A 26,979-nucleotide genomic window follows, 5' to 3' on the forward strand; every position below is an offset into this window, starting at 1 on the left:
AAAGGCAAGCTATATACCTGGAGGACGTTACTTAAAGCTTATCTTAAAGTTGTAATGCAGTGACGGTAAGAGGCAAAATTAGCAGCCTACTCTGAATGGAAGATGTTTTTTTTCTTGAGGCCTATAACGACAAAGTGACAGTGACTTATACCACCAGGACAACAAACCAACCCATTAGAAAGGAACAACTATCACATGGCAGGGCTCAAATAAAGCAAAATTTTAGTTTAGATTTTAATACTTGCTGAAAAGGTCCAAAATAATTTTTTCTAACACTGTTCTCCTGGTTGCTAGAACGCAGGAAGAAATATATTTGGATTTAAAGAACAAAATAACAACACAACCCCCAAAACTTGATTTTTCACAGTATCTAAACAGCTAATGAAGTTCGTTTGTGGAAAATAGATGAAGTGCCCGCAGGGAGGAATTCACTATTGAAAAAGTTGACTAGCAAATGTCGACTGAGCTGTATTTAGTCCTTTCCACACAAAAGCCATGCCAGGCAAAGCAAGCCAAAGGGGAGGAGTAGGGAACATGAGTTATTACTGAGCAGAGGTAAAGCCCAATTTATTTATTATTTTTCCCCAAAAAATGCACGGTGATGGAATAAAGATTTGGGGGTTGGGATTTTTTTTGCTATTAAAATCCTGTCTATCTGTACCTAAGATGGCATATGTTTGACCTAGCCACCGAGACAGATGCACCCAGAGCCAAATGGCACATACTGGTTCACTCTAAGAAAACCAAAGCCATTCTGCTACTGGGGGCACGATGCCTGGGGAACACACGTACAGAGCAGCACGTACAATGAGCTGGGGTGAAGAGGCTGGTTGAGCTCGTTTCAAAGGCCAGAAAAATGCATTGTGATTATTGGGCCAGCTGCTGATCCACACAGCAAATTGAGAATTACAAAATTTCAGGTGCAAGAGCTGCTTCAAACCAGTGCATCTTTCTAAGTGCTACCCGTTAACCCCTCGTACAGTTCTTCTATCAGTTAAAATGAGGGATGCAGGTGAAGTAGCACATGAGGTCGCAATGTCAAGGAGCTTTTTCCTAAACGGAGCATCGTTATGTGACTTCTGAGCTTAGCCAGGGATGCTGAAGTCAATACAAGCTGAGGGCTCTCCCCATTTTGCAGTACCGAGCATAGGGCTTGAACTAGAAAAGATTCCTGTCCAAGGATAAGGATTTTATTTTCTTTTTAAAGAAATGAGGATAGAGGGAGCAGAGTCTTGGCTAGAGAACGGAGTAGGGGTGCTTTTCTCACTTTACGACAGCCATCAATAGGGAATGTGTTATTTTGTCATGTCAGATTTCCTCAGAATAAGCAGCTCATGATAGTTTTGTGATGGAAGTTAAGTTAGAGAAAAACTGACAGAACTGTGATTTCCCAAAGGAAACAAAGCAAACATAATCTACTTTTTGAAAAAAATCTGATTTTATTTTTGTATTGAAAAGACCTGTCAATTTAAATAGATGTTTATTTCCATTCATGGTCTCAACCAGTGTTGTGTGTTAACATTATTCAGAACTGTATAAAAAGCCATTTGTGTTACATTGGTTAACATCCTAGAACACGGGGGGGGGGGGGGGTTTGAAGCAGCTTAACATTAAAAACAGGATGTTCCCAAAAAACTTACAACTGATGCGGCATCTTCTATTCTAATTTTATAGGAGCTGAAGCATATTGCAAATACAACTCAAGTTATTTGGTCTTCAAAACAAATTTTAAAACCAGATTGCTTTCACAGCAATATCGAAGCTGTCAGCTGAGAGAACACACACATACACTCTCGTGTGTGCAAACACGCACGTGGAGAACCACACTGAGCACAACTGGAACACCCCATTCAGTATTTGGATTACGTATGCATTCTCCTGAATCCACGGTAGGTGTAATTTAAAATGCTAGTTGCCTTTTTTTTGGTAATACATACGCGGTTTCCACGGAAACCCAAGATTCTGCACAATCAACTGACATTTATTACTCACGGTGCTGTGAAGTTCTCTAGTGAAAGGGCCAAATTCCAAAACCTTTACTCAAACATGCACATACCTAACCAAAGCCAATGAACAGGGGAGAAGATGGTTTAGAAAAGGGGTTGCAGGGTCAAGGTCTAGATTTGAAAAATCACATGACAGATTGTCATTCAAAAAAGGTTTTTAAGTCATTCTTTGGTTTATTTCCATGATTCTCAACACTGTCCGAAAAGGCCAGAGACAGTCACATGAGAAACCATAGCTCTAAAGCAAGCCCACAGCATTTTTAAATCTTGCGTATTAAGTGTTCAGAAGACTACCCCTTACATTCACGTCCCCAAAAATCTAGTAACTGCTTAAGTGCATGCACTGAGGCATGACCGGCATGCCTGTAAATTCATATTGTTCAAGTTAAGAGTAAATATAGCTGCAAAAAACCCCACCCACCTATAATTAAATGGTCATTACTAGCAATACTATAGCGACTGTCTTGTTATTAAAGAAATGCAGACGTGGTTTCTGCCTGTTTGGCTCACTCAGCCAAAAGGAAGCTGTCTGCTTGACTTAGAAAGAAAGCAAATTTTAAGAATTCAAGGGAGTTTAGTATTTCCATGTTCCTGGGGTCAATTATTAATGTAAAGATGTAGACAAATGGCAAGTATATGAAAGCATATCTTGTACATTCCAAGGTTTGGAAGTCAAAAGCAGATCTTAACTTCCTTATGCTTAAATGTTATGGTAGGCTTGGAAAACCAGTAAGAAGTGATATAATATTTCCATGAAAAGCAAAGTCTAACTAAGTCTAACTAGCATTCGTATGCAAGCAGGTTTTGCTATGCTTTACGTAAGGCAGATTTTATTGCAAAGATAGTCACCAGTCTGCTAGTAGGAAGAAAATACAGGCAACTATACTCAGAGAAGATGGCTGATAATTACTAGTGACAACTTCTATTTTTCAGAACAACTCAGCTTTAATGTACTTTCTGGAAACAGCATTTTCATCACGGGTTTTCATTTCCTTCCCCATCCCACGTTAAGTATCAAAAATCAAGACTGGACAAAATGAATTGTGGATATTTACCAACCAACAACATCTCATATTCCAATGTTATTTTTAACTGGAACAAATATAGCTCATTCTTTATAACCTACTGCCAGTGGTTGTTTATAAATATCTGCTTGCTGCAATAAACACTGGTCATTGATATATTCATTTGCAGTAACTACTTGGCACTAGGTTAATATACTTGTAAAGTTTAATGGAAGTGCTTCTGATATACATACAAGCACTTAAAACATCAGACTTTTAAAACTTAGTTTTTGGGCGTTTTAATACCTATAGTTACAGTTTTCACAAGCATTTCTGACAGCATTAAATCTCTTCAGAAGTTGAGAGGCTCCTGTCTCAGCATATCTAAGTTTCTCAACAATTACGGAATAGCTAATTTAACATTCTTGCTCCCTATGCTGAGACAACATGGTACCAAAATTTAGCTATGAAAAGAGGCATTTTTGGTCAGACTGACCCCCAGCTGTCCCTTAACAGAAAAGCAACACAGCTCAAACCTGTCTCCTCCCTCCAGAAAAAGACACCTAAGGCCACAGATTTACATTTGCCAGAGTATCAGGTGTTTCTCCGTTTGTGGCAACTGTGTCCATGCCCACTTAGAGAAATACAGTATCAAAGCCCCACCACCACCTTTAAGGATAAACCACCTCAGAAGCCAGTTTAGGCAGCAGTGCGCATGGAACCACATTACCTCGAGACAGCGTGTTAAAGCCATTCCAGCTAGTTAAACTCGTTTCTAACGATGTTTAATCAAAATTCCTAATTGCAGGAAAGAAAAAATAATAATTTTAATGTAGAGAGAGGCAAAAAGATGCAAAGATAACCACCACAACGATCCAATAGCAAAAACTCCTGTTTAAAGGTTTTCTTATGCTAAAAAAGGCACACAACCCCTTGTGAACTAGAGACAAAAGCTAGCAGTACTACAGCAATAAACCCAGAGAGAAAGCCTACCAGAATTACCCAATTGCCTACTGGGAAGGAACAATGAAGTAGACAGGCTGCTCTTGCTCTGTTTTGTTTGCAGGGAAGTGGTCAAAATTTAATAGTCAAATTTAGCCACATTTAACAAAAGCTACCCCAAGAAACCAGAACAAAACCTGACCTTTGGGTCAAAAGGCCACAGACAGGCCTTTCCATAGCATGTAGCTGAGTGAGTTCAGAGATTGGCAATGAAAGAAAAAAAAGCTTTAGACATGTGATGGGAACAAGCTTTGGGATTTATCGAACAGTCACACCAAGCTTTTCCAGCACACGCACTCCCTTTTCTTGGTATTCTTGTCGGGTCATCCAGAAGTTGTCTTTGTCTTTCATGATGTCTGCTAGAACCGCGCCGCCCAAAAACACCATGTGCTTTCGACGAGGTGGATCTTCAATTCGGATCTTAAATTTCTAAGAAAAAGAAAAGAAACCGTTACTAGAATTCTTGAAACAAACCCTTTCAAAATAAAACTGTGCTTTCCACCAGAACAATGAAATGGAAACTGTTTAGTGAGAAAAATGCAACCAAAAAACTGAAAGGCTAGCACGGGGCACTCTGCGTGATCTTCCAGCTTGCGCAACCAAAGTAAAATAACTACTTTGCACTGGAAATTAGAGACGGCTATTGACACTTTCCCCAAAATTATACTTTCAGTGTATCCACAAAAGGCCCAGGAGTCAGAATACAAAATTAAAGACGGTATTTTTGCATTTCATGAACACAGTAAAGGGTAAAATACTTCCTAAGCTTCGATGGCTAAAATTATCAGAAATTACCAGATCATCAAATCACTAAATATTTTAGAATTATACCAAGTTTTTAGAAGGGCAGATGGAACAGATTTTAAATTTATACAATCTAGACCAGTGTAGCTCATTAATATTCCCTTAAATTCTTCAATGCTAAAGCTCTAACTTCAAGAGCAAAAATGAATACAGTCAAAGCTATGTGTGAAATATTGCCTTAGACTTGAAACATCCTGTACAATTGAGTCATTCCATATAGCTGCAAAAGATCTTTAGAGAACACCGTATTAAGAACCAGGGAAGTTCAATTCGGTTCAACATCAGAAACTCCATTCAAAGGAATTTTCTCTGTAAATAACTCCTCCTTGAAAAACGGATAGCATTACAATGCAGTGTTACCTCTGTAACGTGTATGTGGCTGTTGTCTGCTTATCACAGCAACCAATGAACAAGGGAAATTTATTCCACTTGAAGGTGTGTGAGAACTCCAGCCTCTTACTTTGGAGTATTTCACTTACAGCACGAACCAAAACTTTCACAGATAAAAAAAATAAAATAATTTTTGCTCAATGATGACTTTAAGGCACAAAACCTCATCAGCTTCGTTCAACATACATTACAAGTTGTGCCCTAGCATTTATCAGCCCATTTTACATTCAGACTAACCCAAGGCTTCAGGAATTACTTGCTATTAGCACGGACTAGAAGGTGGCTTTATTGCAGGTATATACACACAAGCCATCTATACGAAACGCAGGGGTGTGAAGAACCGAGAGGCAGCAATTTTGCAAGATGCGTGGACGGGCACCCGCAGCTTCTGTCATTTCTGACTACTTGGTTCCCTCTAGTGGGGGATTCAGGATAAACCTCGGCCCCACACAAATCAAGCAGCGACTCAGTACCTACCGAGAGTTTTTCCACATCTCCTTTCAGAACTCGTTCCAGGTAGAGCTGTTTAAGTTCCCGCTCCAGTCGCGAAGGCAGCCCGGGGTACATGGTGGACCCTCCAGACAGCACAATGTGCTTGTAGAATTCAGACCTGACCAAAAAAACCAGTCTTTCTAGTGTCGTACAGTATACTATGTAGTACAAACAGGTACCTGTACGTACAGGGGAGTAAATACAAATCTAAAAAACGGTCACTGTGCAAAGACAGACTTTGCACGAGTTTGGCAGACTTGCTGATGCTTTTCCAGGCGTCCCAGAAAGCAGCAGTAAAAAAATATTGTGCTTTCAAGATTTTATCCTTGCTCATTCATACCAAAATAGTCAAGTTTCCAGACAACCCGTTAAGCTCCAAGATCTCAGACTGAGCCCCACTCCCAGTATACGCACTCCCCCAGCAGTACATATACTAGTGTCTAAAGCAAAAGATGTTATTTTGTTTGAATGCAGTTCTCACATCATGCCTGCACCCTGACAGAGGATTTTAAGTGTTCTGCACTTACCTGGTATCAATGTCAGCAGCCTGGATGGTGTTAAACAGCAATTCAGCCACACCAACCCCCTCTACGTTGATTAAGTGAGGCTGGAAGAGAGCCTCCGGTGCCTCAAACCGTTCTCCACCGACTTTAATAATCCTGCCATCTGGGAGCTAGTGAAGAAAAAACACCACTTAGAAGACTACTTTTAGCCACTTGGATACTAAACAAACCAAGAGGAAATGACCTACATTGTTCCCTGATGTTTTAAAACAGGAAATTGTTGAAAATTGTCAACACTGCAAGAAGTCATTCAGCACTACTGAAAGAAGATACAAATTCTTCAATCGTTACACAATTTACTTAGAGACATCAGGGACCAGCTACATCGATACTCACGTACCAGACATCTCCTTGCAATAAAGCTCCTAATACTGATTTACAAGATGATCTTACAGCAAGAGTAATGCTTTCCTGCAAGTTCTTTTCTTCCATGTGTGATCACGGGAAGTTTCCACTAAGAGCAAGTTTACCATTCTTGTCACCAGCTATCTGTCTCATTCATGTCATTGCTAAATGGATGAAGCCAAAACAATCTGACACGCTAGAAAGTCCACTTTCTCTACAAGTTCCTGTACTATAATATTCAAATTTCAAGGATCTACACTGACAAAAATAAGTACAAAGTCTTATGGAAACTCTGAAAAGAAAAGAAAAAAAAAAAAGCACTTTTGAAAGTTTTCCCAGAACCAAGTAATCTGATTCTACAGACTCCTAGGTCTGGGAAGTGAGCTATTGCTAAAAAAAAATTTAGAAGGAATCAAAGCTAAATGCTACCTGAATTTACACCTATGCAGCTTAGGACAAGAAAAGCTGTCTCAGAACACTCACCGTGTAGGACTCAACTAGTACTGTGGTCTCTAATGCCAGTTTCTGCTCCTGTTCGATGTTGTATCCCACATAACATAGCTTTTCCTTGATCATGCGAACAGTCTCAAAATCAGCAGAATGGTTGAAAGCATACCCTCGCAGTAAGAGGAGCTAGAGGGAACATATTAGGTTAGCAGTAAATGAGAGGAACAGTCCAGTTGTCTTCATCAGCAGATGGGTACATTCACACATGTATCTTTAAAAGCTCATCTCCCTTTTTTAACTGCAAATTTAATATTAAGTCAACTCTCTCACAGAGTATCCATTATTGCCAGAAAAGTAGAATAGCAGCAGCATTACTCCAAGTGGGAAATTTTCTTCGTCATTACAACTTTCAGTATAACCATTACAAAGACGAGTGAAAGATACCCAAAATAATTCTTATATTTAGGACTTCAGAACACTCCAGTATTCCAGTTTAACCATAAGATTTGTCAATCCAGAATGTTGCTTATATTTTAAGAAAACAACTAAACAAATAGTCTATAAAACATACTGTCTTATTTAATAATCAGGGAAGAATCACTACACTATTTTCTTTACTGTAAGAAAAAGTCTTTCTGAACGTAGATGAGTAGAACTGATAGGATACAATTTTATTTTCATTTTATGTATCAAGAAAGCCAACTTTTGAGCTTTTCTTTCCCAAATATGGAATAAAATTCCTTCCTACAAGACTGTCACTAAGAAAACGTGAAGTCTCTGAATAATGTCAGTAATCTCACATGTGATTTAGAAGAGGAAACGTAGCCCGGATAGACTGAAGCAATACAGAGAACACAGGAGTTCTTTATGCAATTAACATATGAATAATAAAGGGAAAACGTATAGTGGTTTCGTGCTATCAAGGGATTTTAACTTGAACCAATGTACCACAGATACCAGCCTCAACCTTAAAAATTCTTTCCAGCTTACCTTAATGAGGTACCTAGTAATATCCCTCCCAGCGATATCTAACCGTCTGGTGAGATGAGGGAGGGAGAAACCTTCGTAAACCGGGCAAATATGGGTTACGCCATCTCCAGAGTCCACAACAACACCAGTCAACAAACCTAAAAGAATGGGGGGGCAGAGGTACAACTTTTATTAGCACCTTCATAAATAGAGCAGAATAGTAGCGAGTTTAAGACAGGATTTTTCATTGTAATCTTAACACAACCTCTGTTCCCCCAGTCATCATTTTGGGAAAAGTAGTCACAATTTAAAATTTCATTATTTCCATTCAGCTGGATTTTAAACTTAAGGTCTTCATATTAACAAATGCTTTCATATATGTTTTTTGGAAGTATTACCTCTACTTTTTCCTAGATGCTTATAATGCTGCCATTCACAATTTTATCTGGTGTTTTGACATCTTAAATTGCACTCTAATTAAAAAGAATATCTAAGATCATTAAATGCTTGTTGGGGCACAAATTCCTCCTCAGATTCAGTGGTGTATGCTCAACCTTATATTAATTTCTCAAATATGAAGAAATCTAGAGGTATTCAGGCCACAAATTTACCTTGTTACAATTATTAGGACTTGTTGATTTTGACTGGTATTCAAAAAACAAAACAATGCTTTCATAAGGTAGAGAATATTTGGACTATACAGCAGACATCTAATTTTTTTCCCCACAGAAATAGGGCTAGGCTGAATCAGGTTCACTTCATAGACTAAAGAAATTAACTCCAGTGAAAAAAGTTTACCATAAAACCTTTAAATTCTAAGGCGTACAAAACAGATATCATAAGCATGTAGAAACAGAAGTTTCTATACTTCACTAACAAAATAAATAAGAAGCTGAATTAATGGTGAAAGTCAATTAGAAAACAGTTTTATAGTTTCTCACAAGCTACTTAAAGCAAGAAAATATATTTTAAGGGGAGACCTTAAAATAATGAAGGAACATTTAATATGTAATGGCAAGGTGCATTGGTTTGGCTACTGTAATTTGCTCAAGCTTTGTAAACAGAAGGCAAACAAATCGGTTATTTGCCTTGAATGAACCAAAGAACACACCTTGGTTCGGTGTGTGATCAGATCTTTGGATTTATTAGTGAACTGGAATAACCACTACGCAAACACGACAAGTCTGGCAATCGGACACATGCAGTAAAGGAAGGAAATAGTCAGTCACAAGGGACTACACCTAACTCCAAAAGATTGTTGTGAGGAATTGCTAAAGAATTTCCTAATTACAACTAGGTTTTGATATATAAACCCCTTTGCCTTTAAAAGGCACACAAGCACAGAGTAAAAGCAACAATTAGTCTTAAGAGAGTTTTAACAGCAGCAACAAAACGTGGTGCACTGAAATGAGGCATGTCTCTGTAATTTTAGCCACTACTTTAATCTTTAATGTAATATAAATAAGTAGATTGTTTTAAAGTTGGTTTGTTTTTTTTTTTTAATTTTCAAAAGCAAATGTTCTATTTATGTGCCACTTGGTTTTTATATCTTAGAAAGTCTTCAACTTTGTTTTAGATGATAGTATGTAGAAACACTGTGGACTGCTCTAAGTTGTTTCACATTTTGTTATGCACAAAGTAACTGAGCACTATATGGTAAAATACATGTACAATTACAGAGGAATTTAAGACTCTGTATGCTAGTCAACTAAATACTTACAAGGAATCAAACCAGAGAAAAACCAAGGGGGGCAGGGGGCGAGTAATAGCACAGATCGCAGCAAATAGAATTAATATCCAGGTCTGCAAAAGTGGGTTTTGTGCAGCTAGTTTCAATGACTTGCATAACAGAACCACACTTCCAGTACCCCATCACTTTTGCTCTTGGACATAGAAACTATGACGACATGTTAATGGGCACGGATATTTATGTCCTGCTATGTGACAGCTAAGTATACCAAGCCACTAGTAAACAGATGTAAGGAGTCAAGTTATTAGAACTGATGTGCTCGAGTAACTTCTTAAAATCCTAGATGGACTGCAGTCAACGGTAGCATTCCTATAAAATTCACTGAATCTGTAATTTTCTCCTCAGACTGAGCATCATTTATTCTAGTTTATCTACAGCAAAAGAATCAACTTTTTTTTTTCTTTTAACTGAAAGTAGTGCAAAAGTCACCTAGTCATCTTCTTGAAATTCACTTATGGCAATAAATTTTTCCTTTATCAGAAAATCAAAAGCACGTCATTAAGACTTGATGCCAAAGGCTAAATGACTACACCCTGAAACAATGACAGGTTCGATAACCCAGGTTTTTGCATTTACAAGCAGGTCTCCTCCGTTGGTTCATGAAAATAACACTTAAGTGTGGTACCTATCAATAGTTCCTCAAAACAAAAGCAAGCCCGTAAGTCAGAGCTGAGCTTGCTTACAACAGCGTTGAATTAAGCCCAAGACCCATTAATACCATATTAGTACTTTGGCTCGGCAACACGTTTATAAACTAAGCAGATTTTAAGTTATCTTTGCCTACCTTGAGCATATAAAGTAAGAACAGCCTGAATGGCTACATACACCCCAGAAAACTGGTACGTCTCAAACATAACCTGTAAGATGAACGCAAAAATTAACATTCAAAACAGGCCAAATACTTAAAAGAAATTTCATAGATGTTTGAAAACTGTATTTCTAGAATTCTGTATTTTTGCTAATCAAAAACACTTTCCAAGAAATTTCATCACGCAGATTCTACACAAACATTAGAAACCTACTTGCTTTATGGCAGTAAGTAGTACATTCAGTTCTATACCTTACCTCTTCACACAAGACGAGCCATATGAAATGTTCCACATCTGTTTAGCAACAAAAGTGAATACTTCGAAGAAACCCACACACCAATTTCTGCAGCTTTACTAAGCTGTTTTCCAAACTGCTTAATGAGCGGGAGGCAGTACTTGTAGACCAGCCAAGTACTTCATTACTGAAGTGTGACTTGGGAATGAAATGTTTATTAAAGGTGTATGCTCTAAATCTAATGAAGTTCGGGGGGGGGTTATTCTTCATATCAAGCCCTACAGACTTTGTACAACTGCAGACTATGTCAAGTAAAGACCAAACAGACTCCTACGCGTATGGGTCTAGAATAAGCCCAGCGTCACAGGTTGTTTTCTGCATCTGGGCCGCCTTCTTCCCTTCTTTAAAGCACAACTGACGGCAAACATCTAGAATTAGTGCAAAACCCACTACAATTGAAATAGTACAGGTAGGGCTAACTCTGTTAATACGTACAGAAAACCACAGATTTGCAGAACTCTTATTGAAACATGAAAAGTAACTGCCTGTCTTGTAGACTAGGTTCCCCTAACCACTAAAGTAGTTTCAGTGAAGAAACAGAGTCTAAGATTAAAGGATGTAGAGTTTATAGGATCCTGTCTTCTTTATAAACACAAAAAAGGCCAAGTAAACAAATCGTACTGTACAGCTGTTTTGCCCTCAAAATGCTTTACCAGGAAAAACGGATGAACTCCGATTATTCCAGCACATGCAGAAGGTTTTCTTTTGCTATTCTGCAGCTTCCTGAGCACTTCTGCAACTTCTAGGATTAGAAACTGATTAAATCCTAAGTACTCCCACAGCTCAAGTAAAAGATATCTAAATATTTTTAAAGAAAAAAAGCTGATGCCTGACAATTTTAGAATTCTGAACTATTTAAAGAACCTCCTCTGTTAGAATAGCATGATTTTAAACAGCCGGCCCATATCAAAAACCTCATCCTTGCAAAGTCAAGTTAATTATTTCATAGCTGCATCAAGCACGCCGCAGAAGCCCTGGGAAGACCGATGCCGCCTTTCTCGGGATACTCGCTGTGAGCACGCGGTATAGCAGAAGTCAAGCAGAAAGGAACGCAGCGGGGGTGAGCTGCAGAGCACCCTGCCATGAGAACACCACGCTGGGGGTTTTTATAAACCCTCAATGTGAACTGGGCAAGACAAGCAAGACGTTACAAGGCTGGCTAGTAACTTCTGTAATGGCCACAATTTAGCACATACGCAATACCTTCAGGAACAAGCAGCAGAAGTGTCTGCCAGAAAAGGAACAGCTGAAAGGGCAGCAACTCACAAGGAGATCCCATTTGAGTAGTCACTGTCTAAAACCAGCACTATTCCCATGGACAACTCTTTCAAACGACCTGAGTGCTTACAAAATGAAAAACTAATCTAAATTATCATCTTCATACAACAAAAGGAGTATTCAAATGGCATTAGCTACTGCCTTCACATGTTGTACTAAACCCTAGAAGCCACTGCAAAACCCTTTTATAACCTATATGCAGGCTTTTGGGGGGTTGTTATTCTTTCTTTCAAGACATCTAGGTCTGTTCTATTTGACATGAAAAATGCCTTGACACGGGACATATTATGGTAACAAATCTTAAGATGTAAACACTGAGCAGGATGTTCTCCTGAAAAGATTCTTCTTCCCGTGACGGCAGCTTTTGGATTACCTACAAAGTGATGTTTAATTGGGCACAGAAAGGAAGAACTAAAAATTGGGGAAAAAAGATCAAGAATACTAGTTTGGGATTAGGAGAAGCGACTGTGCTAGAGTATCTTCACAGCTACGTGATATCCCATTACAGTCTGGCTGCTCCTGAGGGGAGTCGAATGAGAATGCAGCAGGCAACCAGAGACAAACAAACAGCACACACTCAGATAAGCTGAGGAGCAACTAGCGTCTTGTACGTGCTATGAAACAAACGGCACTTTTTAAATATGTATTTTACAATATACCTGTCATGTTAACACCTGCTGCTGTGACTATGTAGCTGAATTTGATGGAGCGATGGGGTGAGGAAAGAGAATTACTGGAAGTAGAATGAAGTACAGCATAGGTAATTATCATCTTGATATGGTCCGGATGACTACGATTTCTTTTAAAATGCTACTGCACCGTATCACGAAATGCAGAGACATTATTGTGTTTACTGCAGGTTTTAGGGAAAAATCTTAATTCAGGCCTCTGCTTCATACTGGGCTAGCCTCCCCGAAAAGGAAGAGTCCATGTCAAAAATGGAAGAAAAAAAAAGTATAAATATGTTGCAGTTAAAAACTAAATATTGCTAAGTCCTCCTAACACTGTGATCCATTAAAAATATTAACAGAAACAATGAACTTCTGTTTAACTCAAATTTAAATTTACAAAAATGGATTCTAGTTCTCCCTAATCCTCTGGACCATGATTAGGTATCTACAATTTCTACAGCGGTTTAAAAAAAGCAAACGGGGCAATACAAATATTTTAACAGACTTCAGAAGCCATACAAGACTTTTCAATTTATGGTATAAAATTACTCAGTCCCAGAATAACTAAAACCCAGCCTTTTGTGTTGAGCCGGAAAACAGAAACAAGAACACTATTGTAGACAGCTGAAAAGCAAAGAAGCCTGAAGAGGAAATTCAACCATTCCTGTTACGTGGAGGCCACCCAGAATAATCTGCTATGTCTATCACACCACAGCTGACTGATATACAATAGATGGTATTACTAATGTTGCATTACATAATACTTGGGTAATAGGTCCCTAACGTCCACAATTGCTAAGAAATGCTGAATTTAGATTGTCCAGTTTGATATTTTTTTTTTTCACTTAAGTTTTTCCAACTTTGCTATACTTCACTTGCTCCCAAGTCACGGAAAGAAAAGATTAATGCAAATACATTCACTGCCACATTGCAGAAAGCACTACTGTAGCTGTGACAACAAAAGGATTTTAAAGGAAAAGTCAGTAGGTAATGATAAAGGTAAATTCTTATTAGAGTAACCAACAGATTCGGGGAAAAAAAAATATATATACACAAGCTTTCATATTCAAAGTTCTGACAAATGAATAAGGTTTCAGACTTAGAATCCATTTTTCCTGCCCTATCAGCTACTCTAATAACACATTTTTTTAATTATTTTTGTTACACTGAATACTCACATTAATTGAAAATACCTATGATGCTTGAGAAAAAAAACAAAATGGGAATCTAAACTTTTTGTTCTCAAACATTACTGCTCTTCAAAATCGAGCCTTTCTCACGTGGTACTAGAGCTAAACAATATACATCTGACAACCGACATTAACACAAGGTTCGGATGGAGCTTAGGCCGCCCAGAGCAGCACTCTCAGATCGAGGATCCAAGACCGAGGCTTTCCTTCTTAGAAGGCTTTCATTGATAATCCCTAGCGTTAATCAAAGATTAGTGATTTGGTTGTCATCACACCTTTGTCTCAGCTACTTCCAACAACACTGCTCCATCTGGTAAGCATCATCTTGCTCAAGCCTCAATCTCCTCTGAAGCATTACTGCCTTACATAAGTCTAAGTCATTTAAAGTAATTAACATTCATCCAATAGCTAGTAATCAATATATCTTGGGCACACGAAGACAAACATATATTTCCAATTCTGTGTTTTAATGGTGATATGGCTTGAGACAAGAAGCCTGCTTGTAGCTTTTGAATGAGATCAGCTTGTTTGAATTTAACCACAGTAGCCTTCATGACTATAGCTGAGGACAAGTTTTGGTTAGAAAACAGAACTGCTTTGCCTCAGACAGTTACCAGGTATTCCAAGAAGTTAAAATCTCTTAGCGATGCTTCAATGACAGTATATATCAGTTTCTACTAGACAGACATACCTCCACAATCTTCTCCCTATTTTTAGTTGGATTCATGGGAGGTTCTGTAAGTAGTATTTTACAATTTTTTGTGTCAATATTAAGTTTTTCTGGTCCAAACGTATAATCCCAGAGGTGCTTCATATCATCCCAGTTCCGAACTATGCCATTCTCCATTGGATAATTCACTTCCAGCATTGAGCGCAATTCACTTGCTTCATCACCAACCATGAGATCCTGTAAAATTTTAATACAGAAACATGTCAGTGCTTGCAAAGTTTTCCAAACACCAAAATCCTCAAGAATGACAGTGAACTGCTCCAGCCTGTGGCCAACTGTGTTCTTAAACAATGCTCACATTTTAGAGTAATTTTCAGGTACTTAGGAGAGAAATAGAATATCTTTCATGTAGTACTTAAATTTGGCTGTTACCCATCCCAAACCTTTTCCAAAATAAACTTTATTAATTCCGTTTTCCAATTAACCTTAAACGAACCAATAAATCCCTACAACAGCTAGATACTACAAAGACCTTTGTAAGTACAGATGTTTCTCCACTGACACCTCCAAAATTCTTTTATCAAATACTAATTTCTAAGGGCTGAGATGCTAAACAGCACATAAGGGTAGTAGGTGGGATTGGCAGAATATTTTTCCATGCATGTTGCAAATTTCTGTGCACAATACCAAAAAAGGAATAATGAGTGGTGAATAAGCATACCGAACAGTAGCAAAAGCAAATAAGAGATTAGGAGTTGGAGACTAGACATTAAAAGAAACAATGGTTTACATATTGTCTGTGTCAGTAGGGTGTGAAGAGACACAGCTAAATATAAAATATACCCTTGTCTGTTCCATGCCAAACGTTCCAAGCCGAAAACCCCAGTAATGCATTCTTACACAACTACAACCAACTAATGCATAGTTTGTATAGTCATTTCACACTGATTAAGCAATCTGTTTATTAGTTATGGAAACACTGCACATTCAAATTAGTAGCATCATATCTTCTCCTTTCCCACGTATTTCCCAGAGGAAGTATGCACGGTAACATCTTATCTTTGCTCCCTATTATACTCCATACTTTTCTAAAGAAGCCTTAACTGACTCACTCGTATTTAGCCTATAAGCACATATTTCTAGGTACCAATAGCACTGTTTCCATATAATATTATATTAATTTAATTGTAAAAGAACCAGCTGCTTCATACAAAAATATGCCACTGCAGTTTGCAGTTGCTGTGGCATAGAAATCTCTGAAGTGAGAGCTACTCAACCTAGTATCCAATGTTAGGGAAACAAGATGCACAACGAAAAATCCAGCATCCAGTTTATAATGCCTTTTATAGAAGTAACCTAAACAGCTACTGTTGACTATATAAAAAGGAAGTTAACTGAAAATAGTTTAAAACAAACCATTCCTCTTCCACATCCTCTCACTGACAAGGTGTTTTATTTGTTTTCCCTTGCACACTAGATCACACTTCAGTTCTTTACTCTACAGAAGACAAAAGTCAAGACATTAACATTTTAAATCAAACGTACTCTAGTGAAACTGTACTATGAAAACTCCACCATGCAGCCACGTTACTCCTGAGAATTTAACACAACAGAAACTCCACCTGTTAGAAGAATCAGAAGCCCTTCTTGTGTGCTGTTCTTTGAGGCTCTACGCTACCAAACAGGACAGCCCAGGAAAAGCTGCTATTCAAATGTGCAATGAAAGTTGCACAAAATTTTCATGTCCTTTTAAAACAAAGTTAAAGGGCAGAACAATTGTTCTCAAGAGCACGCTAACAAACATGTGCACTTGGTAGGCGAAGAGGAAGGAGGACAGCACAACTGAATTTGCAGAGAGGAACCAGTACCATGACATCCAATGTTTCCACCACTTTGGTACTCAGTAATATTTGACTAACTGAAATCTGAAAGTTTTTTCAAGCTCTTGGTTTGCAATATTAAATATAGGAATTTCTACTGTTAAAGATGTTGAGCTCATGTTGATCTTTAAGAGTTATTCTTACATCTTGCAAAACTACAGGTTATGTAGCATTTAGAAGCAATACATAAAATACTCTCATGAATTAGTTGCTAGTAAACCAAAGCAATGAACAACGTCCAAAATAAGTATGTATTCAAATGTAAAATGTAGGACAAGACAAAACAACTAATAGCATCAAAAAATAACATAACAGCTACTAGGTCTCATCAAGCAAAAATGGTAAACAAGCAGCACAGGGGCACCTCACTTACCATCTTTTTGTTATTCTACTTCAACAGGTCAAGAAAGGTGAAGAAAGAAGGTAGAAGCAAGAAAGTCAGAAAAGGCCTAAATGAAATTCTCAAATTATTTTAAGTACACAGTAGAAACAGGCTGAAAAAGAGATGCATGTACAGCAGGAAATGATCTGAGTTAGTTTAGTTAGGGCCAAGCTGACATTCTCAGGATCTCAGATTAAAATGTCTCTTTAAAGGAAGCTATTGCTACATGTCACTGGCATGTCCTTACGCTGCAAACAAGATCAGTATATCTGCCTTTTTCTCATAAGTAGGATTCTGTGCATAAATATTCTGTAACACTGGAGTTTTTACCCTGGGCAAGGCATTTATATGAACTAGACAAGACTCTGCACAAGGCATTTGACCATAACTAGCTCTGACCAACGCTAAATTTAAATTTTGTTTTAAATATTCCGCTTTAAATACCCAAGAACTGAAAACTAACAAAAATATTCACCTATACGCAGGCTAATCTGTTCGTATATCATGGAACAAATACCCAAAAAGAATCAAATCAGAGATATTTACTTAAATTACGGCATCTACTCTCAGAATGGAAATAAGCAATCATGAAGTGCAACAGTAAGAGCAGCATCGCAAAGCTCTTTCCCTATACCAAGCTATGGAGTTAGGAAGATAAAATAATTAAAGCAGCTGGGAAGCACTATGAGAAATTTCAAGTGTATCTGTACAAACGTTGTCCAAAATTATACTAAAGCCATTTTCACGATTATTGAGGTTTTTCCTCCTTTGATTAAATTTAGCTAAACTGTCACCTAAACCGTCACAAGCCATAGGATAACTATCAGCACCACTAAGGCAAATCTACTTATTCTGCAAATCATGTCAGAGGAAAAGCGCGCAGAGTCGCGGGCAGCTGCCTTTGGACAGGCAGTACTGAAGAGGCTGGTCCAAGTGTGGCCCTCTTCCTCACTTCAAATCCAGAGAATGACCTTCTCCAGGCTGGCTTTGGCAGAAACCGAGCAGAACTGTAGGACACGGACAGCAGGACAGCTCAGCAGGTCACTGGATCTGATCTGCCCTAAAATCCTAATTGTTTTAACTAGTCAAAGCTACTCGTCAGTCCTGCCTTCCTAAGAAGGTTATTAACTCCCAAACCTGCTTCAAAGATTAGGAAGTCAGTAGAAACTAAGAGCAGCATCTATGCTTCTGGTTTTACAGTTTTAAGGTTGCAATTTTAAGCAAAATAATCCCAGTAATAACTGAACTTCTGTGTTTATGTTGTGAACTGGGGACTCTGAGCAGCAGAAAAAGCTGCTGGCTGAAACGAGAATCCAGAAGGAAAACATGGACAAAGCAATCTGAAATCGGTAACTCAATAGATGGACGATAACCAGTTTTGATCAGCTTCCAGATTCTTTTCACAGAGTTTCTGAATTTCAGAGGAATGATAGCTTTTCTGAATAGTTTTGAAAAGTTAAACTGATAATCTTCTTGCCAGCTACCTTTACTCAGTTTTAAGCTTATCCCGTAAGAACGTGCAGTGAATGGCTAGAATTAAATTTTGGCATAAAATTCATCTGCTAAAATACATTTTTTTTAGGAAATCTGCAAGAATCTCACGAAAAGAAGTCTTCCTACTGTATTATCCTACTGGGATACCCAAAGTATCTGTGGCAGGGATTTCTTCTCTTGATATATTGTTTCCTTAAGAAAGAGTGACAAGCTATTGTAGGCAGATGCTATAAAACTTTTAGGAAGAATCTCTGCAGAGTTTATACTCTCTAAAGTACACCTGTGTCATCCACACTCAAGCAGAAGACCGCAGCGCATGCAAAATTATAGTTTACTGGTTCTTTCGCACTGATGTCATACCAGTTACCCACTTCTATCTCTTATCTTTCCAATTCAACACTGTCATCTGTAATGATATTAAACTTAACTTAACTAAAAAGTTATCAGATAATCAGAGAAGACCAAAACTGGCAGGACAGGCTGTATCAGATCAGCTGGAAAGAAAACACGACTTCAAAAATGAGATTTCATGCAAGAGAATTTTTCTTGGACTTAAGATTTGTAAATCACTGCATAACCTTCATAAAACTTTACCAGGACCTCCTTGAAGAAATTGTCACATTAAGTTAAAGTAGATATCCGAAGAAATGCCTCTCCCCAAGTCTTGCAAGAGAAACAAAGATGTTTTCCCTCTCCTTACAAAAACTCCTGTCTACTGTGAAAGGGAAAGATCTCCATCCTTTCAACCAAATTCTCCTAGCTGACACAAGGTAAGTGGAATTGCAATATTTAAAAAAAAAAAAAAAAAAAAAAAAAGCATCCTCTTGACCTCCTAGTATGGCTTTCTGTTGATACTACTAACTTTACAGGCAGCAGCAGAAATCAGATAACTGAAGTTCTCCTTGTCACCCAAAGGGTTCTGAAAATAAGGAACAAGACTGGGCAGATTTTTTTTTCCCCTTTTTCTAAGCTGCTGCTCAGAAGCAACAAGGAAAGCAAAATTGAAAGCCTGTACACGTGTGGTTCTACTTGACCTTCACTGGCCTAACCGAGGGCTTCTACAGTTCTGCGTTGCCTTACACTTCTCCCTCAAGTTCCTGCTTCTGCCTTGCTCTCAAACTGGTGCTCACACAATTGTCTAGTAAGGCAGTCGAAACTTTACCTGACAAAGAAATCGCTCTTTTTCAGCTGGATCAGCTCACTAAAATGGCTCACCACATGACTGCACAAGCCGTAGGACCAGCACAAGGTGAGAATGTGTGGCTAGAAGCAAGCAGGGAGGATGCAACCACAGCAGGGCCAAGATATTTATTTACTGAAGCCTGTATTGCAGAAGCAACTACTAACATTTGAAGCCTTTCTCTGTAATTACAAAATAAAGCAAGAAATGATAGCTCCCCAGACTTCAGAAAAACATTCTCAAACAGTGGTGTCCCCCCCATTCCAAGCTTGGAATAATGTCCCAAGACGAAGCAGCCTGAACAGAGCCTCTCCAACTCTGACTGGTGTGGAGTACCCACGTCTATCAACAGCAAAAAGAAAAGAAAACAAAACCAATAGAAACAATGAAATGCAAACACAACCAAGGTTAAACAACTGGTACAAGATCACAGATGATCAACTGTGATTAGAAAGCAAACAGTACAGAAAGACCTCGAAGCTCCACCAATTCTTCAGCATTGTCTCAGAATCCCACGGTACAGGTCCGTGACAAACATCAACCACTTCCAATTTCTGCCTTCTAATCTTGACATCCTTTACATATTGGCATTTGAAGCCCCTTTTTGCCCAGAACCACTTGAGCCCTACCTGCTGCCGCCTCAGCTGTACTATCTGAAGGCCTCCAGTGCTTTAGATTACTCCTCTTAGTAACTTTGTAGTTTGTGACAGGCTAAAACCCAATACAGAAATGAATCAAGAGATACTGAAACAGCATAAAGTGGAATTAAGGAAAAAGCATTTCCAAACATTACATAAGTCAAAAGCTGCCCTAAATATTTTTACCTGTGAGAAAGGAATAATAATGAAAAAAAATTTACCTTGATTTCAATGTTTCCCACTTTAGCAGTTGATCTTATAATGGGTCTTCCAACCAAAGCTGGAAAAATGTGCTCCGGAAAATTTGAGCCTGCATAGCCACATTTCACAAACTGAAAAGGAATAAATAATTTTATTAGAACATGCATTACTTTTGTTTACCAATAGAAACCTGGTTTGGGGTAAAAATTAAAAGCCCAAATTTAAGAGCATGTGTACCACTGGAAACCAATTGGATTTATACTTTCAAATCAATGTTACACATTTCAGGTGATGCGTAGATCTGTAAAACTGAACTAAAGTATTTTCCAGAATGTTTTCTGAATCACACTGACAGATTTTTGAGAAATGGTATTAAAACAACTAAGTATGTTGAGAGGTGTAAGAGAGCCCAGTGTTTGAATTTGCGTTTCGTGCCACTGTATAAAAGTTCTCTAGCAACCTGAAACGCATCATTTTGTAATGGATCACCTTATAATGAGTACCCAATGAGACCAAATTAAATCGCCTCTCCAATTAGGGCATGCAGTAGCATAACAAATTACACATCAGAAAAAAAAAAAACAACCTTGTGAATTCAGGTGTTATGCTGTTATAAAAAGTGTTTAGCAGTGAACTAGCAGATAGTCTGTGCAATTCAGATGGATTTCTCAGAGTTTCATAATTTTCAGGGTTTCTTTTAAGGATAAAAATATGAGTTTGCAGTAAGCACTTCTAAAACCAACAGCACAACCAAAACCTCAGCTGATGGTAGTTAACACCAAACAGGACACTCTGAAAGAGGGTTTGTTACCCAAATATGTATGAAAGGAAGCTTTATATCACTGGGTCCCCAGATAATAAATACACTAAGAAAACAGCGAGGATTAACTGAGCATAAAAGAGAAAAAAAAAAAACACACAGTCACCAGAGGAAGCTCAGTTGTAAAACAAGAACTTTAAATGTGCCAGCGAGAAGTTACCATTTTAGCTCATGGGGATCAGCAAATTATGCTCTTTAGCTATCCTGCTCTGATGTTCATATATCATATTCTGATGTTCTCCCTGCAGTTCCTATAGAGCAGGCTTCTCTTTCTTTGATGCATACTTAGCATACGGCACCACATCAGCATGCCAGAACAACATCCTGGAGTCCCAAACTAAACGTTACGCATTTTCAGCTGCAAAATTACTCAACCACCTAGGTGTAACAGCAGTAACACAGCATCACAGGATCATTCAGGCTGGAGGGAACCTCAGGAGCTCTCTCACAACGCTGGGCTCAAAGCGGCCAATGCTGAATTCAGACCAGGTTGCTTCGGGCTTTGACCAGTGGGGTGTTGGAAGCCTCCAAGGACAGACAATTCACAGCCTCTTTGGGACCCTGTCCCAAAGCTTAATTTCCATTTCAGGTTGTATTAAAAGCCATCTGCTAGAATTTCCAAAACATTCACTGAGTTTTCTGAAGTGAGGTCTGAAGACTGACACTGAAACAATTATCACAGCAAAGAGTACAGCTAATTGCAGCTGAGGGGAATTCTGCCATTATACTAACGGTAACATGAAAAGCCACCTTCTGTTGCTCTGAATTATTTGCCTTACTGCAGTAAAAAGGGCATCTGTTTTGGAAAGAAATTTATAAGGCCAGTTACAGAAAGAGGCAAGAGATATTTTAATTAAAGTTGGGCTAATACAGGGGGGAAGGATTTTTTTTTGCTTTTTGTTACCCTTATTTCTTTCACTCCTTCAGTGCTTGCTGTCTGCAAAGGCAGAGCTGTTTGGAATACCTGAGGAATGACAGTGTGTATACAAGTAATTTTCCTCATTCTCCTTCAATCCACATTCTCAGAAAAGGCAAGTACTTACCAACTTTTGCTTATATTAAGGCCAGAAGTACCTAGGAGTTACAAAGATCTTATCTGTGTATTCAAGAATGCAGTGCTGCTATGAGAAAGCAAAGAGTAGCCACAAGCATTTTTGGAGCACGCTACCTGAATACACCAGAAGACTTTACCAGAAGTTTTATACCAAAGGAAACATATGAAACATTTTGAAGGACTGAGCTGAGTCCAAATAATGGTGTCCAAATTTAAAAAAAAAAAAAAAAAAAAAAAAAAAGGTCCCTTTCAGACTTAGCAAATCACTGCATTCAGGGCAATCACATAGCTTTTGTCGTGACTATAATATTCAGGTATGCTTGTTACAAATTTCATTGTGCAGGACGTTCTATAAAACAGCCCATACAATCCCATCTTCCAGCTTAAGGTTTCATATATCGTTCCGAGTACAACCATAAGCACCTCCAGGTAGCCCCTGCACCTTAGACCCATATATGTGCTTGCAGCTTTTCCTCGTTTTCCTTCCCCCCAGCATGAAGCAACTTCCCTAGCAGTCATCACCAACCGTGCTGGTCAACAGAAGTAACAGGACCAGTAACATCTAAATGCGTCTTTACAACTCAAGCTACTGGAGCACCCCTCAAGCTCTGCTACCCACACTTTTAAATCCTGCCGACCGGGCAAATAAACCCTGAGGTTTACATAGCAACCACTGAGATACGCGACCAAAATGACTACTGCACAAAATCAGCAAGTGCCTCTTGGCCAACCTTAAAAATACCTCTTGAAATCACATACAATCATGCTAACCTAGAAAATGCCAACCTACAAAAATACTCCTCTAAGCTCTTACTATTTGAACTGCAATAGTAACTTTCAGCCCCTTTCCACGTTAAAACCTTGACACACCTTCCCGGGCAGTTAACAACGTTAGCAATTAATAAATCCTAGATTTTAAAAGCAGACTGTCATTTCTCCAACCAGCCTAAAACATAATCAAAACCAGATTTAATCTATGTGAACTACAATGAGCAAGATTAAGCTTGGACATTCACAGTCTGTTCCCTACCTCTTTCAGGCCGGAACAGAGCGCCTTAAAAATGATATTTTAACAAAGTTTGGTGAACTCAACAGTAGATGGATGGGGCAAAATTTTAATTCTGTCTCTTCCCTTTCAGATTTGAAATTTACCCCCCCAAGGCTACATGAAAACTTGGTGAAGATGAGAACAAGTCAGCCTTGTACATCAGCCTCCCCATCAAGGAGAGCATCCCCGCTGCAGTATTCTCCCTGACACGATATTGGACATTCAGCTGGTTTGATAGGTTTGTGATGATGTAACACTGGAAATTATGGATGAAGAACCAGACTTGGTAAAATTACCAACAGGTAAATGCACCTAAGAAACACAAACGTATCCATATAACAGATCTTGAACAGTTTTAGATTTTCGAAGGGGTACAAGAAACATAAGATACTTCTCCCTCTCATCCCTTACAAGAGATCCTCCAAAATCTTCAATTAAACGTTATGAACTGCAGTAGTTTGGAATATAATCAGCTTCTCTTTTCTAGTGCCAGACATTAAACACTCACTGTTCCTGCCACTCGCAATTTGAAACTCTCCAGTAAAATTCAAGTATGGTGCGCTTGTTTCTCTTCCATCTCTTATTGTGCACACCCCTTGGAGCAATTATCATATCATTTCAGTACAACGCATCATGTCTCAAACAGTAACAGCAACACTCAATGAATTTACAGGTCTCTGTAAGGAAGTGAAGGGTTCACCATCATTCATTTTTGCATGCATTTGCTATACATTCAGAATGTTTTAAGAATAGCTACTTAGCTTGCCTGTGTGCAAGACCACCTATGTAAGAAGTTTTACCATATATAGTTTCTTCTCTATTTCACTGTGGTTTATACCGACTCTTTCACTTCCTACTGAGTCATCAAACAGTAAGAACTTGTACGTGTAAGTATTCTTGCAAATGAAAAGAATGAGGAAGCTCACAAACAGGTCACGTGACAAGTTTTAAAATGAATACTAATATTCTTATCAGGTCTCCGTGCTTGATTCTTTCCATTGATGCAACTCTCAAACAGAAACCCTAAACACAATTAGAGCACTTTTACAGGCCAGTAAGTAACTTACCATTTGCCCTATACCAATAAGAACATCCCTCTCTAATGCTTTAGACCTTTAAGATGCCATTGCGTGTCTCTCTGCTACACTACATGTTGCAAGAACTTCCTTCCAGTCACCTCTTCCTCAAAGACTGGTTGCAGCCAGATACACCAGAAGACCTACTGCAACATAAGAACAGTAAATTTCAAAGAAAAGCCTAAAGTTAAAATCGCATCCGATTTGTCTAAAGATATTCTCCATGTTTATGTAATATTTCTGGCACCTGGCAAGAGATTTAATTTCAATCATGGTTTTAAGTATGACATATCACAGCGTATCAGAAATCGCTCTGACATAAAGCATCTCTTCTTTGTCACATACAGAAAAAATATTAGTATAAAAATACTGGTTTGACAATATAGGACTACTTGATAATCTCAATGTGCAGTTGAGGCTCGAAAGATTTATTGAATGGAATTTTCTTCCAGTTTAATTATCCCAATTCAACCTAAATATTTTGAGTTTACTGATTTAATAATTATTTCTTGATACTTTGCTCTCCCACACAATGAACTCTGTGGCCAGGGTACTTCCATACATGTGTTGTTCTGCTTAGAGGCCGAACACAACCCAAAGCAACGCAAGCTGAAACAACACAGGCCCCTCCTCTCGGCACCGCAACGGCACTATGAAGGCACCTTCCACTGTTATAGTTATTTATATCCTGCTGGTACAACTCACAGAGGGAAAAAATGTACCATTCCAAGATGTCTCTTGATTTAAAAGCACACACAGATACATTACGCTGTACAAAAGCTGTGTTGCAAACCCAGCTTGGGAAACGGGGTAAAAATAATGGCTTCTACCCCACGCCTCACGCCTTACTGAGACCGGCCAAAGCACAACGCTGCTGTTGCTACCGATATACTAAACATTTTACAACTCAATGACTTATTGTGATGTAAAGGACCACACTAAAGGATGAAGCTCTAAAATTTTTTTTGGATATGGGCCTGACAAGAAGAGTATTAAACAATGAAAAAAAAAAACCAAACCCAAAAAAGCTTCTACATCCCTTTGTAAGAAGAAAATGGTAAATGCCTTCTTTTTTTCTTTCCTTTTTCTAAATGATACTGTAAATATCGCCAAAGGCTCCAGACCCCAGCCTTATTAAAGATAATTTTTGCTATAGGAGGAAAAATGAGAAGACATCAGAACTGTCAAACCCCAGACCTGTCAAATATGTTCTTCCTGAACCATTCTAATCATTTCAGATGCTAATTGGAAAACCCTCTAATTCAGGATGCTGAATCCCTAACAGCATCCTTTGTCTCAACTATTCCCTCCTGGGCTTTAAAAAAAAAAAAATCTTTATTCCAAGTGTTTATATAAAAAAAAAAAACCCACTTATTTTTTTTGGCATTCAAGAGGTCTTTACACACTGTCAGCTGTGTTAGCTCTCCACATAGTATTTCTTTACTGGGGGAAACCTTAGATTTCTAAACAAAATTACCACGGGGAAATATCCACCTATAACATCTTATCTGTCTGCTTTAAAATGGTATCTTTTTCACTTCCTGTCGAGGCGCCTCAAAGCCTGCGCACCGCTGACAAAAGGATGAATTTCTAGTGGGTGCCTGCACGCTTCACGGAGGGCGGAAAAGGTGAAAGGATGGGGAGAAAACCTTTGGGGGTCTCTTGATTAAAAAAAATGCCAATTTTGAGCATGTTGCAGATCAGGAAGGTGTTAACGAAAGGATGACGAGCAGCTGCAAAAAAAAAAAAGAACAAACAAAAGAAAATTTTCCCTAACACTAGTAATCCTGCATACAGAGGACACATCCCTGGTGGCTCAACGTGTAATGCGGTCATTCAGAATTTTTTAAAAAATCGGTATTTTTGTTTCTGTGCTCGTTGCTCCAGAGAGACTTGCTCCAGTCTTGTGCAGAAATCAGACATTCACGGTAAAAGAGCAAAGCGGGGGGGGGGGGCACAGCACAATACCCGCGCACCAGAGGCGGCACCGAAGACCCCCGGCGGTAGATTTTGCCTCAGCCGGTTGAGAAACAAGCGAACAGCGGGCAAAGCGCCGGGATCGGCGTTCTTCCGCGCCCAGCTCCCCCCGCCCATTCATTCCGGAGGCCCGCACCGCCCTCCCGTACCGCGGCGGCGGCGGCGGCGCCTGCCCGCGGGCCGGGGCTGGCGGAGGGCGGCGCGGCCTTCGCCGGCCCCGGGGGCAGCGGGGGAGGCGGCCGGGCCGGGCCCGGCGGCGGCAGCAGGCCGGGCGCGGCCCGCGGGCGTGCCGGCAGGAAGCCGGGCCGGGTCCGGGGGGGGGAAGTCACCCCGCTTCCCTTCCCCCCTCCACCCCCCCGCCCCGGCGGCAGGGCGGTTCCCGGTGCCGGAGCGACTCACCCCGGTGCCGTTGTCGCACACCACCACCTTCCTGCCCAGCGTGTCCATCCCTGCGCGCCGCCGCCGCCGCCCCGCACCGACACAGACCCGGCCGCCGCCGCCGCCCCAACCGCCGCCGCCGCCGCCGGCCCCCCCCGCGCCCGCG

General features: G+C 39.4%; 1 protein-coding gene across 1 annotated transcript; it reads right to left on the reverse strand.

The window, feature by feature from the left end:
* Positions 1-1,416: 1,416 nt before the first annotated feature.
* On the reverse strand, positions 1,417-26,975 carry ACTR2 (actin related protein 2). The gene is made up of 9 exons (XM_087774124.1): positions 26,835-26,975; positions 20,481-20,591; positions 14,707-14,922; positions 10,557-10,629; positions 8,044-8,180; positions 7,090-7,239; positions 6,226-6,371; positions 5,684-5,816; positions 1,417-4,441 (listed from the first exon to the last, which is right to left on the reverse strand). Exons 1-9 carry the CDS (start codon positions 26,880-26,882, stop codon positions 4,271-4,273), a joined length of 1,185 nt encoding a protein of 394 aa, XP_087630250.1. The 5' UTR covers positions 26,883-26,975; the 3' UTR covers positions 1,417-4,270.
* Between the last annotated feature and the right edge of the window lie 4 nt (positions 26,976-26,979).

The sequence above is a fragment of the Nipponia nippon genome, unplaced genomic scaffold (assembly GCF_047370975.1).
Source record: "Nipponia nippon isolate SJK-2023a ecotype South Korea unplaced genomic scaffold, ASM4737097v1 scaffold_4, whole genome shotgun sequence".
NCBI lineage: Eukaryota > Metazoa > Chordata > Aves > Pelecaniformes > Threskiornithidae > Nipponia > Nipponia nippon.